A 24,464-nucleotide genomic window follows, 5' to 3' on the forward strand; every position below is an offset into this window, starting at 1 on the left:
TAACATTAGAATAACAAATTCTAAAAATTATTGAAAAAGAAAATAATAATGTTGATATTGTTGATAAAAAAAAATATTGTAAATAGTTAAAAACAATCATGAAAACTTCAATAGAATAAATGTGGTTCAAATTCATAACAAAATTATTTTCCCCACACTAGCCTTAAAAATTCTAATTCGTTAAAAAAATGACAATGTAATTAAAAAAATAAATCACATTAATAACTTTGATAAGTTATAGTACATATCAATTGAAAATTGAAAAATATTTGACTTGCATTGTTAAAAAAATAATTTTAATTGATATTAGTTGAAAAATAATTTTGACTCAAATAAAAATGTTTCTAATTGACAAATTAAGAAAAAGTCTTTTGTCAAAATATATTGTTAACAATAAAATTGATGGATTTTTTATGACTAAAAACACTGATGAGACGGTAACTGATATAAGAACTGTATATACTTTTAATATATAAAAAAATATTAACACAATGAATTTATAAATTTTATTATTATAAGTTACTTAAATTTTTTTAATTCTACTAATTGTAAAACATAAACTTACATTTAAATTTTTTAAATTATGATATTCAAGATATTGTCAGGACAACGATATTATAGTCTTTGTCAAGCCAACCATGTTTCTACTAAAATAAATAAGATTATTAAAATTTTCAAATTCTTCCTTTTTTTTTTATTAGAGGAGAGTTTAAATTTTTCTAATTTTAAATAATTTAATTATTGTAATAAAATTTCAATATTTTTTTCTTCCACAATTGATTACTCATACGTCATAATTTTAAAGAATGTTATCCGAACATGCTATCAGAACTTGGGAGTAAACTCAAAATTATATCGTTTCAACATTATGTGTACGAGATTAAGAGTTTAGAAAATATTTCTGTAGTACTCTTTAACTATTGTTTTTTTAACTTTTTGAACGGATTTTTTTTTTATGATAAAATCATTTTAAGTGTATTCAGTTTTAAATGTTTCTATTGTTTATTTTTGTTTTTCTGCTTTCATAATGTTTAATGTATTCAAATGTATCATATGATTTCTAAAAAAAAGTTTGTTTAAAAAGTGTTTGAAGTCTCGTACCAATTTGAGATAAGACCAATTTACAATATACAAATGAGATGTAAATTTTATTTTACAAACTAATGTTGATTTTAATAAAGTTGAGTTAGAATTAAAAAATTATTTCTAAAAAAAAAAAAAGTCTGTAATACCAAAATATTTATTCCGAAAATGTGTAAAACATATATTTCAGATCGGCTATTCCGATACCTTCTTAAACATCCAATCCGGAAAAATTAAAAAAAAAAATTTGCAAGGATTCTTATTATATTTATAATAATGAGGAACAGTTTTAGAATTGCATGTTTTTATGGGGTGCAGGAAGAAAAAAAGGGGTGCAGGAGGAAATGTCCCATAAAACAAAGAAGAAAAAGCCATGTAGTAAGGTTCCGGCCCAAATAAATGGCCTAATACTTGATCATTGGGCTACTGTTAGAATGCACTGAATTATCTTTCTTTTTTGTCAGAACCCTCTATCCCAATTTTGGATGGCAGTTTCTTTCTGCACCTCCATAACTTATTGTGTAATTCAAAAGAGAAAAATAACTTTTATAAATTGGAAAGGATTAAGAGAAAAAAAATATGAATTACATGATATAGAAGTCATTTAATTTTTAATTATATAATCCAAATACTATTCTTAATTTTCAGATTGCGAAATTTAAAAGAGTTTCGGGTGTAGGGACCAAACGCCTACTAAAAACCACTTTAATTTTATTCCTTTCTTCGCTAAGTCTCCTCTCTTCTTGATCTGTGATAACTTCCTCACCAAGAAAGCTTCCTTCTCTCTCGATCGGTTGAACAAACGATCGGGGTACCTGTCTAAAAGGCTCTGATGCTTAAGTCAGTTGATGGACCGATCGGTGTATAAGTATAGCTGTTGTAATAAATGCGAATTCAAGATACTCACCAACCTACCTTTGGGCCCTATTTATAGTTTTCGGTTTGGGCCTATAATTAGGGTTCCTTAATCACGACCCAATGATCTTTTAATCAAGATTACTGACTTGTTTAATGTTAATTAACCCAGCTAACTGGCTCAGTTTGGCCGATCGACCGATAGCCGCTTGACTAGGTGGGTTATCTTCTTTGACTTTAATAACCTTAAGTGAATATTTAATCTATGTGGGTGATCGATGATCATATGTAAGACACTACGCGAATCACCTATGAGGTTGATCGACCGTTGGATCTCCATGGGTTGATGCGTGATCAACCTGGGGACCGATCAACTGATGGTCCTTTACGAGGTAACGCGTGGTTCGTCTGTAGGAATGATCGACCGATGATCCCTTACGAGGGTATGCGTGCTTCATCTGGGGACCGATCAACCGATGGTCCCCTGTGAGGTAACGTGTAATTCATCTGTGGGACCGATCGACCGATGGTCCCCTGTGGTTCATTTGTGGGGTCGTTTGACCGATGGTCCCCTGTGGTTCATTTGTGGCGTTGTTCGACTGATGGTACCCTGTTGTTCATCTGTGGGGCCATTCGACTGATGGTCCCCTGTGGTTCATCTGTGGGACTGTTCGACCGGTGGTCCTGTTTCATAGGCAAGCCCTCCCGACCTTGTTCGATGGACCGAAGGACTGTGCGTTGTCGATGGTCTGATGAGATATACAGTACAAAAAGAAAAATTAAAGAAAAATAATGGATTTCGTATGATCCAATGAAAAAGGTATTTTTTATTTTTGATCGCATAATAACTTTTAACTTCTGAAAATGAATTTCAAAGTTATACTATTTAAAAAGCACATAAACAATATTTTCTTATATGGAATGCAGGGGATTCATAGATGTGCAGATACTTCCTACCATAAATTGGGCAACAAGTTCTGACAAAGAGAAAGATAATAAAGTTCGTCAAAACTTGTGATAATTGGGTAAGAAACTCATGTGTTAAGTAATTTTTTTTTTCACTAAATGCACTCATAAAAATCTATGCTACAAGTAAATTACGATAAAAACTATTAATTGTATTTATTTTCATACGACACACATATCTAACTTGAACATGAGTGTGTTTATTTCAAGTATATCCACATCTTAAACATTGGCAGTATCGCGTATACATCTTCGAGTAGCAGTGTCATGGGATGAAGGCCAAAAAAAGATAAAAGATTTTGGTAAGAAGTTTGCACCTAGACATATGATTTGTGATGGTATTCATCTTCGTTGTGCGTTTTGATTACTTAGATTGTTTCTTTATAAATTCCGGTACTAAGGTTTTGAAGATATATTTACTAACATTCTTTTGACATGTCACCTAAGAAAAATGACTCATTTAATTATATGATTTTGTTTTGAATACTTTTTTCTTTAATACCATTAGAAAATTTTGGATTGATTAGTATTTTACCAATTAATAAATCAATACAATTATAAAAAATTGCAATTGTAAATTTTTAAACGTTACAAGTTCACTTTTAAACAAGATTTGCTTGAAGTAAATTAAATTATAATTTGCAGGCTTGGAAGATAATATAAGTTTTTTTTTTTAATTATTTGATTAATTGATAATGAATTGAACCGTATAAAACAATAGAAGTGTTTTAAAAGTAAGATTAAATTAAATTAGTATGTTAATTTAATTTCTAAACATTAGTTCACTTTTAAATAAGATTGTTTGAAATAAATTAAATTGTAATTTATATGCTTGAAAAATATAATGAAAAATAAAATATTTATTGATAATAGTTCATACAGTCTAAGGAATTTAGGTTATAAAAAAACAATTGAAAGCAAATTAAATTGATTTAATTTATTGTGGTTATAAAGTAATTCAAATTATTCCATTTAAGTGTTCTCTTCCAATAATATGTGTTTAAAACAATTGATTTTTAATATGTTTAATGGTTATTTAAAAAAAAAAACACTTTTCTACTTTCTGTGAACAACTTGGAGTGATTTATCATAAAAAAACATGACAGAAAAGATAAACTTAAAAGAAAAACTTTTTTTAACTATAAAAACATATAAAATGTCCTTATATAAAAATCAGTTAAAAGTAAATAACTTTTTATGAATATTTTCTTACAAACAATAATGTTATTGTAATTTGAAAGGTTTGTAATTAACAAAATATCCTAGAAGAAAAAAAGAAGAGGAAGAAGCTATAATGATTGTTGATATTGACACACTGCAAGAATTTCAACTGAAATAAGAGAAGCAGTGTATGTGGACCAGAAGGCAGAGAAGCAGAGTGACTTAAAAGTGGAATTGGGAGTGTATTCAAGGCTGTGATTTGGATAATCAGACGTACAAGTTCATTGTGATGTCCACTTAAGCACTTATAACCACACACACCCAAACACTGCAATCACATTCATTTCTTTAAAGGTGAAAAGTGCTTTTCCTCACTCGGAATCAATTCATTTCATATTCAATCTCCAATAAACATCATGCGGTTTAGACTAATACAACTCCTCACCTCATCATCTTAAAACAAAATGCATTGGTTACTAAAGTTATGTGAAAAATAATGGTTGGGTGTTGAAAGTCTCATATTGATTAGAGATAAAGTAATTTCATAATATATTGATTAGAGATAAAGTAATTTCATAATATATAAGTGAGGTGCAAACCTTATTTTACAAGTCGGTTTTGTGAGGTTGAGTTAGACTTAAAACTCACTCCTAATATGATATCAAAACCATTATTTAAAACAAATCAAACTCTCATTTATATTTTCATGCACGAGATAAATATATTTTATGCGAATGAGTATTTAGTTCAGTTTTAAAGAATAATATTAGTAGAAAATAATTTCTATAAGATATTACTTCATTGAGTTAAAATAAAAGTAAAAATATCATTTTAGCATATTAAAATTGCAGTAAAATAATTTATTATTTTTTAATTTCTAAAAATTATTCATTAGAAATATAAGTATATATTATAAATAATCAGTCATTAGTTTCGAGATATTATATATAAATAACTATTATTTTTATATTCAGTTTGTTAATATATTTTTGTTATTATAAACCGCTATCACTTTTTATAAATTACACACATACTGTTTAATTAATTATTTTATTCATTTCTTGATATGATTTTAGGATCTATATCGATTGATAGTTGAGTGTATAGTGTCATTTGTTATTGAACATTTCTTGAATCCTATATTTAATGTCTTCATCATTAAGGTATATTGATTAAATATAAGATGAATTTATAATGATAATGGGTTTATTAAAGTTTTTAATTATTCTTATATTTTACTATTTAATATATACAACTATTTTTAAGAATATTTCTGAAAATAAAAAGTTAAAAGAAAAAAAAAAACTATTTTGATAACCTTGAATCTCACGTGTAAGCAAACGTCGTATGTCGCAATTGAATGATAGGTCCATCGAAAACCCTATTAGTTATGGAGGTGAGATCATGCTGCTATTACACAATGACACTGCCTCTAAAAGCAATTTCATGCAATGAACTACCCTACTCTTCTTCATGCTAATATAATCATTTTCCATATATAAATTTCTGGATTCTAAGATGCTTTCTTTGTCAGAAAATGATTGGATAAGACAGTAAGTTGCAATGTGCATGTGCATCTGTCATATATAGCAAAACATTATTATTATTTTTTATATCAAATGTGAAATTATAAGAGATTTCATTTAACTTAATAATCATAAGAGACTGAGAAACAAAATGAGTTTTCAAACTTCATATTATTCCGAGAGATAAACCAAAACCTTGCAAATAATGATTTTGAAGAAATATTATGAGTAATGATCGATCTGTTGTTTGTTCGAGTACTTCTTGGTCTATTTGTCATCAAATAATTTAATATCAAAACAACACGACATATTTATATATATATATATATATATATATATATATATGATATTAATTAAAAGATTGCAATTTTAAATATATAATATTAATTTTACATACATAAGATATTTAGTATCACTTTTAATCTAAAAACCTCAAGACAACAAAGTCACGTTTGTTTTTTCTCTTAAATAATATTTTTTATTTTATTTTATTCAATATAAAACTTTGACTCAAATTTAATCAAGAATACAATAAAATGGATTTACTCCTAACAAAATGATATTTGATTAGTTTTACAATGAGAATTCTTCCTTAAGAGTTAAAACTTAAACTATATTACATAAACAACTAAAACATAATATTGTTTTGCAATAAAAACTTCGAAAGACATGTTATGAGTGAAGAAGTTCCTAAGTGACTTAGAACTATGAAGATGAGAATATGTATGCTGAATCATGATAACCAAATTATCATTCATCTAGTTGAGATATTATATATTATATTCAAAATTCAAACATATCATATGTATCATTGGATATAAGATAAAATCGTTGATGAAAAAAAAAATCTATGTGAGATATGATGATTAAGACAATACTAACTAAAAAAAATGTTGTATAAGACGTTGATTTGATAATACATACAAATTAAGGAAGGATTTTTCTTAACGTTATTTCCTTAATGGTTGAATTATAATTAATTGTTGTGCTTGTGCATGCCAAGACTACCATTTCTTTAATGCATTATGATGGTGGATAATAAATATCCACGTTTTATTTTGAAGTGCCATTTCTTATTCAATAAGATACTTTGCTCCTCTATAATAAGAAACTTGTGAATATTAGCTATTATCAAAGAAAGTTTTTTCCAAAATTCAAATGGCTTAAATTTCATCTAATATATCAATAATACTTTGGTAAATTATTTAAAGACCCAAAAATTTATAAGATTGTTGTAATAAGTGATTATTTATATTACTTTAATATCTTTACAACTTTTACCTCTTCAGTCCCAAATTATATATGCATAAAATAACACCAGCAAGTTAAATCTAACTAGTTAAATAGATTAAATAACATCATGCTTAATTCAAAACTCTTTTTTTTTCATTATTTTGACAAGTTTAATGTACTCGGATATCATCTAAATTATTTTTTAAAGTTATTTAATTCTTTGATTTAACTTATGATATATTACTCCATATAAATCAACTAGTATCTACTGTAACATTCAGATTAGAATTATCTATTTTACCAAAAATTTAAGTATGATGATTGTTAAATTACTAAAACTTTTTTACATGAAAACATTATTATATATATAAGCTCTTGCCACCCTAGTACGACATTTGAAACGTTCCCCTTTTGATATTAATATAATATGTAAAATAATATAGTTAAGTGGGAGTGTTGAAAGGGGGAGAGGTGATTGATGCGAATGAACCACCACAATTGATGGAAAAGAAGAAGAGAAAATGACATTTGCTTGTATGAATAGCAAGCTAAAACTTTGATAGTAATACATATTTAAATCATTTTTAAAAGAGACCTTTGGGAGGAAATGAAAAGAGTAAATGATTATAGTTAGCTTTAAGGAGGAGCAATGGAGTGCAATTTGGCCCTACCATTTCCATTTATATATACTAATTCACCATTTAATTCCTTTCACCCTCATCCATTATTAAAATTAACCATACCATAAAATTTATTTTACTTTCAACATATATATAGACAAAACTATATTTAAGTGGCTTCATGCTTACATAAAAATTCACAAATATTTATATTATAATTAATTATGTATTGATGTTAGAAGTCTCGTATCTATTAAAAATAATTTAATAATATATATGAAGCGCAAATCTCACTTTATAATTTAGTTTTAATTTAATTTTGTGAAATTAAGTAAAAGCCTACCCTGATCATATCGGAAGTCTCGTATCGACGATATAAATTAATTCTTTACATTTTTTATTGCCAATTACTCCATGAAAAAAAATGTGTCGGCGTTTAAGATAAAACCAAGCCAAACTTCAACGACAAAATTAAAAGGTACAGAAAACAATAATACAAAAATCATATTGAAGTTTCATGTTTTCAGTAGAGGGCAAAAATTAGATTGTGAAGTACTGGTGAAATTGAAAACAGAGAAAATGAAGTTTCATGCATATCAAGTACCAATGTTTATCAGATACTCAAACCTGCAATTCTTGTCATAACCATTGCTTCTTTTTCACCCACGACTTTTTTACAGTATGATTAAATTTTATGTAATTATTTGTATTTAAGATTTATTAATTACATTATTATTCTATTTGGTGTTGTTAAAATTAAATTACATTATTATTACTACCCTTCAAACAAGGCCACTTTAATTAAAAAAAATTATTGCATGGCTAGCAAATCAACAAATTAATGATATGATTAAAGTGATCTATTATTAAATTAAATAATAAGTGATGTCTGGGTAGTTATCGTTGTTTTTTCCAACTGCCACACAGGTAAACTTGTGGTTGTCGGGACAGGACGTAATTAATATCAATCACAAACACCAATAATTAAACGCATTCGGATGAATTTAAATTTTTCAATATATTATTGTAAGAAAAATCTATATATCACAAGTTTTCTTAATAATTTAAATTTAGGTTGTGATTAAGATAAATTAAAATTAAGTACAATTCCTGACATTCTCAAAGTAGATTTAGTACGAGTCATACACTGGGATTAATATATTGTCACTTGAAGATAATACAACATAATCAAGGATAATACAGCAAATTACCTGCTTAAACTTAAGACATTTGATTTGACCAATACTGTATTATTAAAGCCAAAAAATAATTATTATGTTTATTTTTTTCAATTCCAACATTTTCAATCATTGAAAAGTTGAATGAAGCTTAGACTGTAAAAATCATGGACAGAATTAGCAAACGTTTCTAGTAAATTATTTTTCCATGAATCCAAATATGAAAATAATAATTTGTAATGGACTTAATTAAATTTTAAATTTACGGTAAATTTTTGTGATATATTAAGTCTTTAGAAATTTAAATTTGTTAATTTGTTGTTATATTAATTTATTAATTATATGATTTGACAATTATTTTATTCTCTCATATATAGATGATGACGATGATATCTACTTTAAGATTTTGTTTATTTAACAAAAATTAATTTTAAAATTAATTAAAGTTATGAAATATTTAATTAAAAAGTTATATATATATATATATATAATTATAAAATTATGCAAATATAAAATTACAATGTATAGAAATATAAATTATAAAATTACAAAAATTATAATTTTACAATTGTGTATTTTATAATTTTAAGTAACTTTAAAATAATTTTTAATAAATACAACAAATTCTAAAAGAAGATTATTTTTAACATGGTTTTTTAACGGTAAGGTGAGAAAGAAAAATAATTATCAATTCACATAATTAACAAAAGTTCTAATTACAAAAATTTAATTAAAAAAATTTATTTTTGAAGACTCAATAGATCATAATAAATTTAATAAGATTGAATTAAGAGTTTCAAATTTATGAGAGATTTAATTTCCTTTTATTTATTTGACCGGTTCTTTGTGTTTCATATGAAAAAGAAAGGAAAATACCCTTTATGAATAAAATACAAGTCATGAGTTTTTTCGGTACACCATTTATATTTTCACAGTTACTTTTGATATTACAGGTATCATTTTATGTGCAAGACCTGTTAACTAATTCTTTGATGTGAAAAATTGAAATGAAAACTTCAGGACTTCCATGAAGCTCTTTCTGAAGAAGAAAAAAACGTACAAAGAAGATAAACCCGTTCTCATAATTTCATAATTGCTCTGCAGTATAGTATGAGTTGTATGTAATCACTTTAATAATATCAATATTTTTTGTCATCTCAATTTTCTCTATCATTTTTTCATTCGCCATCTTCCGATCTCTCCCTATAAAAGTAGACTCTCTTGGGTGTGAAGATATTCTTTGTTTTGATTTTATACGATAATGATATTTTGACTATTAAATTTTGATAATTTTATTTTATAACATGAGGTAACATTTTTTAAGTGATTTTGGAATATTAAAAGTGAAAAAATGAAAAAATAAAAAGCCACTTAAAAAATGACTCATCATGTTATAAGAAAAAATTATCAAAATTTAGTAGTCAAAAACTTATTTTTCTATTTTATATATATGTACGACCATATACCAATTCTATATCTTATTCCTCGTTCCGTGTGGTAGGAAAACTACTGACACATTTTTTTACCTTGAGTTTTTTTAAGTTCATTTCGACCAAGTTCATTTGAAACTAGTTTAGTATTGTATTATCTATTGCTCGTCCGATGAATTTTCATACATGGTACAAATTAAAAATACAGATAATATCAACACGTGAACTTTAAACTTTAAATTTTATAAAATTAAAGTATGTATACATAGAAATGAGACCAGATATTAATTAATAATAATAATACGAGAAATTCAACGAACAACAAAATTCTTATTAAAATATATTTTATTTCATGATTTTAATATCATATAAAGAATCAAACTTTAAATTTAACTTAATTTTATAAATAAAGTGGTAATCATAAATTTATTTTATTTAATAAATGTCCAACAAATAATTATAAGTAATAGAAAAAATGTATAAGTTTAATGTGTGGTGGGAAGCATTAAATAAAGTATTAGTGATTAGCTTGGAGATAATAATGTGGAAATAATCCTGGAAGTCGATATCAGAGAGAGAATCCAGTAGTGTATAGTTGCAGCAGACAGGGCGAAGAAGGTGCATAAACAACCGGCAAAAGATGTTATTATTACCAAGCCTCTCGTTTTCTTCTCTATCCCTCTTTTTGTTTTGGATTTGAAAGATGTGCGGAGAAGAGAAAAGAGCGAGGGTTTTAGATATGTAGTGGTGTATGAGGAAGTTTGGTTACGTAAGTGCTCCACTCTAGAGGTACGTAGAAATGGTTACACAGTAATGAATAGTTAGCAATATATGGAGTTAGGTTGATGGAACGTCATTGTAGGGTTAGATGGAGGTGTGGGTCCCCTGCATGGAGCCCACATGAGGTTTCTGAATGTATGTCGGCTAGGGCATGTACTTTTAAAAGGAGGGGGAGGAAAGAGAGTCTTTAACTATTGCACACAAATTTGATCCAGGCAATAGAAGCCACTTAGGGAACAAGAATATAAAAGAAGGAAAAAGAAGACGACAGAGCAAGAAGCCTAGAAATATGGGTCACCATTCTTGCTGCAACCAACAGAAGGTTAAAAGAGGACTTTGGTCTCCCGAGGAAGATGAAAAACTCATCAGATACATCACAACTCATGGATACGGCTGCTGGAGTGAAGTTCCAGAAAAAGCTGGTCTGTTCTTCTTTCTTTCTTTCTCCTTTTCATAACAATATTTAAATCAATTCAACAATTTCTTTTTCAGTATATATAATTCAAAAAAATAATATTATTTACGAAAAAAATCTAATTAAGACTTTTCTCATTGTTGATTAAGTTGTTTCTGATATATGTTTATTTGAGTGATTAAGTTTAAAGGACCAGAATCCCTGTGAGTGTAGTGTTTATAATTTCTGATCTGTGCTTGATTAATTGGCTTTCAGGGCTTCAAAGGTGTGGCAAGAGTTGTCGCTTGAGATGGATTAATTATTTGAGACCTGATATTAGGAGAGGCAGGTTTACACCAGAGGAGGAAAAGTTAATTATAAGCCTTCACGGGGTCGTAGGCAACAGGTTTGAATTACACTATATAGCTTTATGCTATACCCAGAATTTTGAATCATCATCATCACTTCAATCCTTCTCTTGCTTTATCTTCCTGCATTTTCTGCCCTACTGTCACAATACACATGCCTTCTTCTCGGTCCTATATACGACATCATTAGCTGTCGTTGAGTTGAGTTTAATAGCTCTCTATTAGGCAAAAAAAAGAAAGTTTGGAAATTATGAAATTTGTTATGATTTTCATTGATTGTTATATAAATTAACGAAGGACTTATGATGATGGCTTATTAAGGCATTCCTTATGTTTCATCTTTCAATTTCAGTTCTGATAAACAAATAAACTAGGTATAAAACCAGCATTGCACTTCTAGTCTCCATGTATATTTGGAGCAGACAAAATGAGCCAGATTTCTCATTCAATTCCATTATTTAAACATCATACAATCCACACCATTCTCAATTATCTGTATCTATTGCTTAAGTTCTTTTTTCACATAAATATCGCAGTCAAAAAGTAATGGCAAAAGTTGTCCCGTTTTATCTATACAGAAGCAAATTCATTTCTAGGGAAGTCAATAGATCAATACTTTCAGCCCTATATTCTCTTCTCCACCTTCTCAGTCTTATATATATAGATGATATAGATCTGTATATACTTCTAAAACGTTATCTTACTATTCATTTTCCACTATCAGGTTTTTCTTCACACAAATGTTTCCAAATTATACAGAGAGAAACTATACAGTGTCTTAAAAAATATATACAAGGGTTTTATGTACACTTTTTCTCTCTTTCTTTTTCTTAGTATATGTCTAAACTTGCTTGATTATATATAGATCTATAAGCATCTGCTATAGAATTCCATATTGATTATTGAATCTGTGAAATGCAGATGGGCACACATTGCAAGCCACTTGCCAGGTCGAACGGACAATGAAATAAAGAACTATTGGAACTCATGGATAAAAAAGAAAATAAGAAAGACTTCAGTGTCTTCAACCACTATTGCACAAAGTATCGATCACAATCCTTCCCAGTTCAGCTACAGTTCCAATCTACTTGGCCACTTTTCTTCCAACCTAGATAATCCACAGACAAAACCACCACTTCAAGAAACCTTGTTTTCCTCAACATGCCCTCTGTTCATGTTCGAGACACCTTCACTGGAAGGCCCAGCGACAGACTGCAACAGTGTGCGAGCTGAAAATTTTCAAGATGCGGTGGGGTTGAGCACTGAAACATGGTTGAGCCACCATCAGGTTCAGGCGCTTCCTCCTCTAACAGTGACTGTGGGCTTGGACACCACAAATTATTTGCCACCATTGATAGAGAACGTGGACAACATGGTCCCGATTGAGGTACAACCTTGTACCATGGAGGAGCAAGGAGATATAGCACTGGAGTGCCTGCAGAGGCAAGGTTTAAATGAATGGGTGGAAACGCAGCAGCAATGTCCTAACTTTCTCTTCTGGGACAGCGTTGAAGGACATATTGGTGGGGAAGAACTAGGACCAAATTCGGCAAATGTGGAAGCAAACACACTTTCTCCTTTTCCTTCTTCTTTGTGAGATTAAAATGATTGTGGAAGGTGTCCCCACTTTCTTCTATGACCTCTCTGACTAGCTAGGAAGACATTTTCACGAAATGGTCCAGGCCAAGCTTTGTGAATTTGCAGAGGATATGCACGTTTTTTTCTTTCGATTGCTGATTTGTAAAGATTGTGATTAATGTGATTGAAGGTAAGAAGAAAAATATGTATTGTATGTAACCAATGGTGATGTTTGTTGGGTGTTTTTGACGTGCAAGAGGGAAAAAAAAGAAAGAAAATAAAGGTGATTGCAACTAGCAGCAGCAGCAGCAAAAGCTTTATTTTGAAGACATGTAAAGCATCTTCCAGTTGCTAGATATTTGACTGTACATGTGTTGGATTTTCAAATGATAATAATGCATGGGTTTTGCCCGCATCACATAATTCTGTGTCTTCTTATATCTTTTTATTTTGTTCTAACACAGATTTTTTTGTGATTATTATCTGGTAGAGATTAATCTTGGTATCAGCAATTTCGTTCTTTAGCTCTATCGTTTGACTGTGATGTTGCTTGTGGACGACAATAATGAGTTTTTGTTCTTTGCATTTACATGTCCTTTTACACCAACCTGTCTATGAAAAAGAGAAAAAGTGAAAAAAAAAACATTGACTTATCACATGTATGTCCCCCAATTCGCAAGTCCCAAAAACACCAAATGCAAAAAGATGGAGAAAAAGAGATTCTGCATAAAGGCTGTGCATGCATTGATTAGTTTCCCACTTCATAGTGGCGCGGGTTAATTTGGTTTCATCAACAACGATAATAATGCCCTTTCAATCATAATACCCTAAACCCTAAATATTTTCAATGTCAAAATAAATTATACATTAATAATGAAAAATAATATTATTCAATCTCAAAATGCTATGTACTTTAAATTTACTCAGTTTGATAATAATTATACTGCAAATTATAAAATATAACCAAATTTTTAGTTGGGTTATGATGTCAACAAATTACGTGTACATAACTATTAAAGTCGCTTTTATTACCGAATTCTCTATTTGTTGTCCTAGATTCAACAGAACCGGTTTTGTATAGAACACAATTAACTTGTAAGAGTTAAAAATGGTTGATACTCCTATATAAAAACTTTAATAAATTTGACAACTTAGGATATATTGGTACCCAGATCTTATTTTGGAAAATATAAATTAACTTAATATTTTATGTACAAATTAATAGTTTGTTTGGAAGAACGGTGAGACAAATGTGCTTCTGAAAAAAAAATTACTGTTTGGTTTTCACAAATTAAGACCAAGTTAGTCATCACTGGTAGAACTAAAAACATATATGACTTTTATCCTGGATTAAAAATTTGATACTAAATATTTACGTGATTCCTTAATCAAAGTTTTCAACTTCAGGTAAATTCCTTGATTTCACTCATAATTTTAACCAAATTTCATTTAAAATGACAAAAACCATTTAGATTTTAGTTTGCAATAACTTGTTCGAATGAGTCTGGGTTCCAAATTATTGTTTGAGGGAGAAGTGAAAGAATACGTTTCGCTAGTTTACAAACTATAAATTAAAATTATGCAAGCGGATTGGAATATGGGTACTATTATTTTGACATTCAACAACTCCGAATTTAAAACACCAATTAATTAATATTGATTCTTTTGAAACCAACCTTAAATAGAGATTGTTAAATAGATTTGTTGTTTTTATACAACCACAAATTACAACCTCGAGGCTAATTCAAAGGGAGATCAAGTAAAAAGGGAAGAGGGGTGGAACCATGCTCTTTTTCCATTCTCCCAAACTATATTTTTTGAATCATCTTCAAATTGAGCCAACATTTCATTTCAGTGTATATAAAGCTTTAACTATAGTCTGTAAACTTAATAATAACAATGGAATTGGAGTATTTTCGTGTTTGAAATATATAAATGCATTGATTAAATGCATATTTTTTCGCAAATCATTTGACAGAAATATTAGCAGAAAACAGGAATAATAAGATAATATATTATTTCAATGTAAATATAATTGATTATTTTATATTTTCAAAACCTATTCCTGAATCAAATATAAATAATTGAACATGTTAAAAAAGTATAATTTATTATTTTTAGTATTACTAATATTTTACACACTCGTAATCAGTTATTTACAAAGACTAAAAGATCAAATACAACATCCAATAACAACCTTATTTTTCTTAAAACGATTAATTGTCTAATTTATGTAATCACACTTACATTGATCATAGGCCGTTATTTAATGTATTTTTCATTTTATTAACAGACCACGGTTTTAATCGTTATTTTTCTTCATTATGAGGGTAGTTATGTTATTTTAAAGGATTTTTTTTTAAGGTGTCTATTTATCAACTCTAGATATTTCTTCTATAAAAATATTTATATATTTTTAATTAATTTTTTAAATCTATATATTTTCTCTTCAATATTTCCAAACTAAAAGCTTTTATGTATATCTCACACATTAATATAAATAACTAAATAAAATAAATATATTAAAATCTAATTTAATAATTTTATTGGTGTTATATACAAAAAGTTCTAGTGCAAAAATAACAACTATAAACATGGGTGGGGGCTTCTCCCTACACCTCCAAAGACTTCTACTACACCCCCAAAAATTTCAAAATTTCAATAATATCCTCTAAACCTTTTATTGTTGAACGGTAAAAAAAAATTAAAAAAGATTCTCTACTCTTAACTCACGGCTGTCATAAATCCGTCTTCCAGTCTCTCTTTAATAAAAGTTACCTTTAATCTCACACCCCCAAATTGAAAGCAAAGCTTCAACTGCTAGGGGAGACCCTTTGCATCCAAAGCCGCACCAGCCGCTATGAAAATCTGCAAGGAAAGGTTCTTTCTTTTTCCAGTAAGCATTATTCTTCTATTTATGATTATTATTTGAATATACTTGTATTTATGATTATTGTTTGAATATACTTGGAGATGTAGATGAATATGCTTATTGTTTCAACATGGAAAAAATATATCGTGTAACATCATTTATAGCATCGTTCGTAGAAGTTAAAAATGGATTTAGGTAGAACGGATTTCGAAACCCGGTAAAATATTTATCCGGCTTTCTAAACCCGGTAAAAAACTTGAACTTTCGTAACCCATAGTGCACCGACATTTGAAATCCGGTGAGTGATTAAACGAAATTCAAACTCCGTTTTATTTGTGGACCACCATTGTAAACCCGTTTAATTTTCTACCGGCATTCGAAACTCGGTTTAATTTTCTACCGGCAATCGAAGCTCGGTTAAGAAATCCAAAATCATCTTCTTTTGAATCGGCATTGGTAATCCGCTGATAATTTAAATTTTCGTATTTTTTTATTCATTTGTTTATAAGTTTTAATTTCTATTATTTTATAATTTATGTATTAATTATTTAATTTTAGATTATTTATATTTTATATAAGTACGTTAAATAAAATTTTATTATTTTAAATTTTGTAGTTATTTTTACTTTGTTAATTTTTAATTAATAATGATAAATTTTTATTTAAAATATTTTATTTTATAATATGTAGATTAATAAAATTTAATTATTTTCGAATAATTTTGCCTTATTTAATATTTGTTACCTCTTAATGTTTTTATTTATTTATAAAATTTAATTTCAAATTTTTTATATCATATATTAATTATTTAATTTTAATTCTATATTAAATAAAACTATATACCGGCAATAGAAATCTGGTACGTTAATAACTTTTTTATTTAAAATTGATATTTGTATACCGGCATTTCAATTCCGTTAGTTTTTTTTTAATTTATTTTACATGTAAAATTTAATCTAATTTAATTTCACATTAGTATTATTAAGTTATTGTTTAAGTGTTTTTAGAATATATTTTATTAATATTTCTTATTTTTTTTAATTCTGAACTTGAGTTTTTATGTATTTATTTTTACTATTTTTTTAATTTTTTATTCATTTTATTACTTTATTTTTAATTTAATTTTTTGTATATCTTTTAAGTTACATATTTTATAGTTATTTTTACTTTTGTTATTTTTTAATTAATAATGATAAATATTTATTTAATATATTGTCTTTATAATATCTAGATTAATTATATTTAATTATTTTAAAGTTAACTTTACTTATTTATTAGTTGTTAGTATAATTATATTAAATAAAATTATATACCGGCAATCATCCGGTTGTTAAACTAAATCTTTTTTTAAAGTTACCGGCATTCTAATGTCGGTAGTTTACTTTATTTATTTATTTTATATATAAAATTTAATTTGAATTTGATTAATATTATTTAGTTATTGTTTAATTGTTTTTAAAATATATATTTTATTAATATTTATTATTTCTTGAATTTTAAACTTCAGCTTTTATGTATTTATTTTTATTTTTTTTAATTTGTTAATTTTTTTATTCATTTAATTACTATATTTTTAATTTTATTTTTATATATTTTTTAGTCATATATTGTATAATCCTCTTCGCATATATCATTAATAAAAGAGGAGAAATTTGACATCAAACTCAAATTTATTAATGAATCCAAATAACTCAAATGAAAATCTTTCATCTTTATATATGAAGAGATTATAATCACCTACATGACATAATAAAAAATTAAAATAATTAATAAATGAATAATATTTATAATTTTTTTAAAAATTTGAAAAATAAAAAATTACAATACATATAAATAATTATATGATACACAATAAAAATTTAAAATAATTATAAATGAATAATATTTTTAAATTTAAAAAATAAATTGAAAAATAACATTACATATAAAAAATTATATGATACACAATAAAAAAAACTTTAAAAAATAAACAGAACATAAAAAAAATTATTAAAACAATAAACATTAAATATAAAATTTTAAAAAATAACAAATAAAAAAATTATTAAAAAACTATTTAACATTAAATTAAAAGGAAATTAAATTTTTAACCAATTAATAAAATTAAAAATAAAAATATAAAACAAATATGTCAAATAAATAAAATATTATACCTAAAACTAAATAAAAAAAATCCAAAATCAATACCGGATTTCGATTTCCGGTTTGTGTAAAATGAAATTTGTGGTTATCATTACCACTGATTTGTTTTATATTTTTATTAAAATATTTAACAAAAGATTTTATTTTTAAAAGTTGGAAAAAGAAATATAAATTAAATAAAATATATAATGAATCAGAAAAAATATAAACAATTAAAAAATTTAACCGGATATCGAAATCCGTGTAATGTAATCCGTTTTTACGTAACCGGATTTCGAAAACTGGTGTATGTGTACATGAAAAACCGGATGCCAAAATCCGTTTAAATTTTTAACCGGATTTATAAATCAGGCATAACCGGATGTCGAAAGTCGGGTTTATGCTTTCTAAATTTTTTTTTTCTCTTTTCGATGTTATCTATCAATATCTTCAAACACAAATCACCCATTCATAACCATTCACAAACATGCATCACTATATACAAAAAATGCATTTGGTATTCCATATATACAAAGCCTATTGTATAAAATGGTTGATATATGAAAGTTGAATGCATAATATAGTATTTCAAAATGATGGATGATGGACGTCCAACAATAACTTACATACCTTAAGAAGATATAACTTAAATAACTGAAAAATGAAACAACATTTTGATAAACCTGAGCAGCGAAAGTGCAACACAATTCACAGTGAAAACAATAGAGGTTCTGAAAACAACAATGAAAGTGACTTGTCGAGGGGGAGAAGGGCACAAGGCGCAACAACCAAATTCAAGTCTCAACTTTCAGTTCACCTATCTCAATAAATATTTTAATTACTTTTACCTAATTAAGAGAGAGGTGAGTCAGAAAGGTAAAATAGACAGTGCAATTAATATTTGAAGGTGCAGTAGAAGTCTTTGGAGGTGCAGGGAAAAGCCCCCACATGGGTTCATAGATAAGTGAAGGCCAAATATGTGTTTATAGGTCGTGCTCTAATGAGCCAGTCCGGCCCATTAATAGGCCCATTTAATACGAAAAATCGATCAAGTGAGAATTTAGGGTTTATACGCCACAAGGCAGCAAAGATAACAGTGTGGACGCCGAGCTCTGTTTCCCAGCATCCATTTCTTCTTCATTCACCTTCTCACACAATGGTATGTTCACAAATTCGTTATCCCCAAAAATTTTCAATGTTTCGTTCAATTTTCACTCTGACGCAGACACTTGCGTGCATTTTTATATGTTCAGATTATCCCGGAGAAGAACCGTAAGGAGATCTGCAAGTACCTCTTCCAAGGTAGGTCCATTATAGTTTATCATCATTCGTGTTTGTTCGTTAGGGTTTCATCTCGTGGAATAAGTAGTCTGACCTTTTCTCGGTGTTGATGGTGCAGAGGGAGTTTGCTTTGCGAAGAAGGACTTCAATTTGGCGAAGCACCCTGAGATTGATGTGCCTAATCTGCAGGTGATTAAGCTGATGCAGAGTTTCAAATCTCGCGAATACGTGAGGGAGACCTTTGCTTGGATGCATTACTACTGGTTCCTCACTAATGATGGCATAGAGTTTCTCAGAACTTATCTTAACCTTCCTTCCGAAATTGTCCCTGCCACTTTGAAGAAACAGGCCAAGCCACCTGGCAGGCCCTTTGGCGGCCCATCCGGTGATCGCCCTAGGTATGCGAAGAAAATCACTGTAAATGATTGAATAATATCATGTATAGTAGGATTAGTATCATAGTGTGGTACTATGAGCTTAACTAGCTTAACTGAGTACAAGAGATGTAGGGATTTGGTTATAATTAACTGATAGTTACTATTTCTATTAGTTGATTGTAATGAGCCTGATTTGTGGCGTTTTGAACAGGGGCCCACCACGCTTTGAGGGTGAGCGTAGATTTGGTGGTGATCGTGATGGATACCGTGGAGGTCCCCGAGGCGGTGGGGACTTTGGAGGAGACAAGGGAGGAGCTCCTGCTGATTACAGACCCTCTTTTGGGGTAATCCTATTTTTCGCTGCAATTAATCTTTTGTTTATTTTAGTGTAATCTTGATTGTCATTTGCTTTTGACTTAGTTTTCATCATCATTGTGTGTTGTCTTTTTTTTTCATTGAATGCGTTCTACATGGTATGCACTTATACGGCTTCCTATTTGAAGAAATGATTTTTATTTTAGCTCATTTTGAATTAGCCTATAACTTATAGAGCTTTAGTCTGGATAAGTATTTTGTTCCAAGCCCTTATAAGTTATAGGTCCTTTTGTGGAGAGGTTCTGAACAAGTTGAAACACAAGTAAAATTAATTAATTTATGTGAAAAGATTTAAAACCTCGCTTCTTTTAAATCCCTTCATTCCTATATCTTGTTTTTATTCTCATTTTCATCACTAGGCTATGTTAGTGACTAGGACTATGCCTGTTCTCAAGTTTTAAACTACCTAGAGTATATTTGTGGCTAGGGTTGGGTTATGCTTATTGAACTTGTGTTAAAATTATGAGTAAATTTGGGTAAGGTGATTGTGAAGTTTTCCTGATTGGTTATAATGTTGCTGTTACAATGGTAGTTGCATTTGATGATGGTAGTTTGTGAAATCAAATGATTTGTTAGTCCAATGTATCTGCCTGTCGTTCGTATGTGTATGGTCGTTTCCGTTTAAATCTTTGAATTTTTTTTCTTTGCCATGTAGTGTGGAATTCCAGAGATATTAAATTATGGTTCAAGTTAAATTATTTATGTGAAAAAGATTTATAGGCTCCTATGGTTGCCTTCGCTGGAAGAAATGGTTTATAGTTGTGCTCAGTTTGGGTTATTTTTTACCGTAGTAGAGCTCTTGTCTTAGATAAGTATTAGTTTTCAAGCACTTGCAAACTTTTGAACAAGTTGACATGAATAGGTTAAAATTAACTTTTTCAAGGAAGGTTGATTCATTTTGCTTTATTATGTCTTAGTTTAACTGTAATCAAATTGACTGGGAATACTTATAATTTCCTATGATTTGTTCCTTTTTGTTGTAGAAAATGTGAAACCAAATACTGGGTTGGGAACTCATACGATTTGACAAATCGGATTTGTACATGTGCAATATATTTCTCATCAATAGTGTCGAGTAATTGATGAAACTGATCAGAAATTTTTGTCAATGTTGGGAATTTTTTGTGCAGTATAGAACATTTTAAACTGATTTAAGTGTCATGTGGCTGATCATTAGGCTTTGTAATTTAAGTTATGGTAGATTCGTGAAGCAGTTAAGTTCTAATGTTGATAACTATATTTGTATGAGCTTGGGACATTTTTTGTGCTGTGTAGATTTACTTTTGTTTTCTTTTTCTGTATTGTTTTCCCTCGTAATTGGTTTACCATATTTGCAGGGTTCTGGCGGAAGGCCTGGCTTTGGTCGTGGATCTGGTGGTTTTGGAGCGCCAACCAGTTCTAATCTTCCTTAAGGATAATGTTGTGTTTTATTTTTTGTTTAATTTTCTAGAGAATGTGCCTGTAGTTGGAGTTAATGATAGATTACCCTCTCCTATTGATTGTTTTATCAGCTTAAGAGTTTATATTCAGTTTATCGTTCAATGAAGATTTTGAATTGAGTTTCTACTAATGGAGTGTTACATCCCTCGTTTCTGTTCAGTCTAGAGCCAACTTCTAATGCTTGCAGTTGGCCAGAACTTTCGTTACTACATTGCATATTTCGGACTTACTGCCAAATTTTAGCCCGCACGTGAAGGAAAACAGAATAATCAATGCACTATTCATGCCTAATGAATTATGACGTGAAAATCCCTTTAATCAATGCAGTGTAGACGCCAGAGATTTTAAAAGAAAAATTACTATGCAATTTTTTTATTTTGTATTTTTTCTTTATTATACGTTTTCAAATCTGCCATGCTAAGGTCAACAATTTTTTATTGGGTCAGTTGTCTTGGTGTTTCTTCGTTTTTTTTTTAATCTTTTTTCAGTTAGTCTTTGGAAGAAATTTGTTAGGCTATTGCTTTTTGTACCGTCATATTTCTTCCAGCACCTTATCACTTTTGAAATTTATTTTTTGGATAACTATAAACAATTTTGGAATTTTTTTAGAAAGCAATCACCACTAATTATCGAAAAAATTTTCCTTAATCATTTTGATGGGGTGGAGGTGGAAATTTGACGGATGTAGGAAGCAACGGCCAATTTCTTAATAGGCTATCCTTTTGTGTGTGAAAATTTTGTTTTGGAAGACGAAAGTTAAGCTTGTGAAGAAATAGAAAGGCTAAAATAGAGTTAATTACATTTTTCTCTTACTAAAACTCCAGAACTTTGTATACATTTGAAGACAAAACTTCAAATTTATAACATTACAAGAAGAAAGGTTTTCATTGATAAAAAATCAATTTGGAAAATTAGAGGTTGATGATCCTTTATACGAGACCTAAAAATAAATAAATAATCGCCCATTTCCAAGAAATCCAAAAAAAAATTGGACGAACTGTTGATTTGGTTCGGATGAGCAAATAATGCTAGATGGTTAAAATTGGATAAAATAAATAATATTGGTTTACACTTTTATAATCATTGGACACGAAAGTAATATTTGATTATTTATGAATTTATAGGTATATTTTAAATTTTAAATTTAAATTGTATAGATTTGTTAGGTTGAGTTCATCTTTGCTCGTACTTATTTTATAACTGTGATAATAAACCACACATTCATTTCTTAAAATAAATAAAAAAGTTCTTATTTCATTTTAATCCTTTTAATTTTATATATATATATATATATATATATATATATATATATATTTATTTATTTATTTTAATTCTTATAACTACATCACTTTCTTATTTCAATATCTGATGACGTTATATTGTATACTTTGTTGTGTTATTATTGTTAAAATGGCAATTTTATTAGCATATCATGTTATTATGTTATTATATCACACTGTAACATCAAAATGATATAGATAATCTATTATAAATTTAAAACATAACTTATATATTTAAACAATTTATTATAGATTTTAATTATAATATAATTTGTATATTAAAAGTTATTATATTTTTAATTCTATGAAATAAATTGCTGAAATATTAATTCTTCTTTTTATACTCAAGGTATTGCTTCTGGAGTGATTTTCTGTCCTGACATGGATGTTTCTTGTTCGCAGCTTATTACATTTTACTTTAGCAGTGCCTTCTTGCTTTTTATGGATATTCAATTCTCTGCAGATTTTCAGAATTTGAAGTGAGCGAATTCAACGCAACACCACCACGTAGCTTTAATTACGCGCACTGGTTTTTCTTAATAAAAATTCAAATATATGAAGAACATCTTACACTTGACATTAACATCTTGTAATAATTAATTACCATGAATTGCTCTTACATCTCATTACATTTAACACAATATATAAGATTAAGAATCTTCCTCTCTGACACTGTCTCTTTTAGTTTTTTATGCAATCATACAAACGGAATGATATGTGAAAAGAGAAACAGTATTGAAGGTAATAACTTCATGTCTTCTTCATTAGACTACTACAGGTTCGGATTCTCTCCATTTTTTGCAGCTATGTGTAGTGAAATTTGTAACCTTACACTTGACATGTAAAATTGCAGGATCTAAGTTTTTCTGCATTGCACAAAAAATGGCTGAATCTTATGTGTTATGAAGCAAGTCAAACGCTGATTTCGACGTTCGCTTGCCACATTTTCTCCAACAATGCTTAGCTTCAAGTTTTCAACCAAGATAAGTTGCATCATATTTACACATTGAAAATTTGAACACAAAAACCAGCACTTGAGTCGATCACCATCCAAATCCTTTCACACACCACACCCCAGTAACAATCACCACAGAATAATAGAATTTTGGCATAAAAGAAGAACAGATTTCAATCTAAGTTTCTTCAGAGTGATATACAAGCTCTCTCGTGAAACTTATGCACACTTTATTTGTCTTGAATTGGCCTAAAGCCACCAAAACAACACATTTTTTTATAACTAGCCTTTTTCATTTCATGTTCACTTAGCTCGTCCATTTTTTTTCCCTCTTTTGCGCACCATAAAGTACAATACGTGGTGTACTTTCAACCACAGCACACGTTTCACCATGCAACTTATCACAGGCAATTCGTGAACTCAGAATGAGACGTGGTTCTGAGGGGTATACGTACCTAAAAAAGAAAAGAGCCAGGTTTCCATTTTCTAGAGTTTTAACGATGCATGAGTGCAAGAAAATTAACAAACATCTCGTGACAAATCCTATGCTTTTAGAGATCACGTTACATTTTAGGCTTTTACTTTTACAGG

The 24,464-nt window shown here is 28.5% G+C and overlaps 1 protein-coding gene across 1 annotated transcript; it reads left to right on the plus strand.

Moving 5' to 3' along the window:
- Positions 1–11,035: 11,035 nt before the first annotated feature.
- LOC114178309 lies at positions 11,036–21,797 on the plus strand. The gene is made up of 8 exons (XM_028064140.1): positions 11,036–11,254; positions 11,503–11,632; positions 12,516–13,188; positions 19,136–19,324; positions 19,419–19,467; positions 19,565–19,844; positions 20,035–20,167; positions 21,536–21,797. Exons 1-8 carry the CDS (start codon positions 11,122–11,124, stop codon positions 21,608–21,610), a joined length of 1,662 nt encoding a protein of 553 aa, XP_027919941.1. The 5' UTR covers positions 11,036–11,121; the 3' UTR covers positions 21,611–21,797.
- Positions 21,798–24,464: the final 2,667 nt, after the last annotated feature.

The sequence above is a fragment of the Vigna unguiculata genome, chromosome 3 (genome assembly GCF_004118075.2).
Source record: "Vigna unguiculata cultivar IT97K-499-35 chromosome 3, ASM411807v1, whole genome shotgun sequence".
In the NCBI taxonomy this organism is placed as follows: Eukaryota; Viridiplantae; Streptophyta; class Magnoliopsida; order Fabales; family Fabaceae; genus Vigna; species Vigna unguiculata.

Excerpts from the sequence above, each read along its gene's own strand:
- LOC114178309 (XM_028064140.1), top strand. The coding sequence starts at position 11,122 with ATGGGTCACCATTCTTGCTGCAACCAACAGAAGGTTAAAAGAGGACTT. Across the intron at positions 19,468-19,564 it reads CTGCAAGTACCTCTTCCAAG|AGGGAGTTTGCTTTGCGAAG; the intron begins GTAGGTCCATTA and ends TTGATGGTGCAG. Across the intron at positions 20,168-21,535 it reads ATTACAGACCCTCTTTTGGG|GGTTCTGGCGGAAGGCCTGG; the intron begins GTAATCCTATTT and ends CCATATTTGCAG.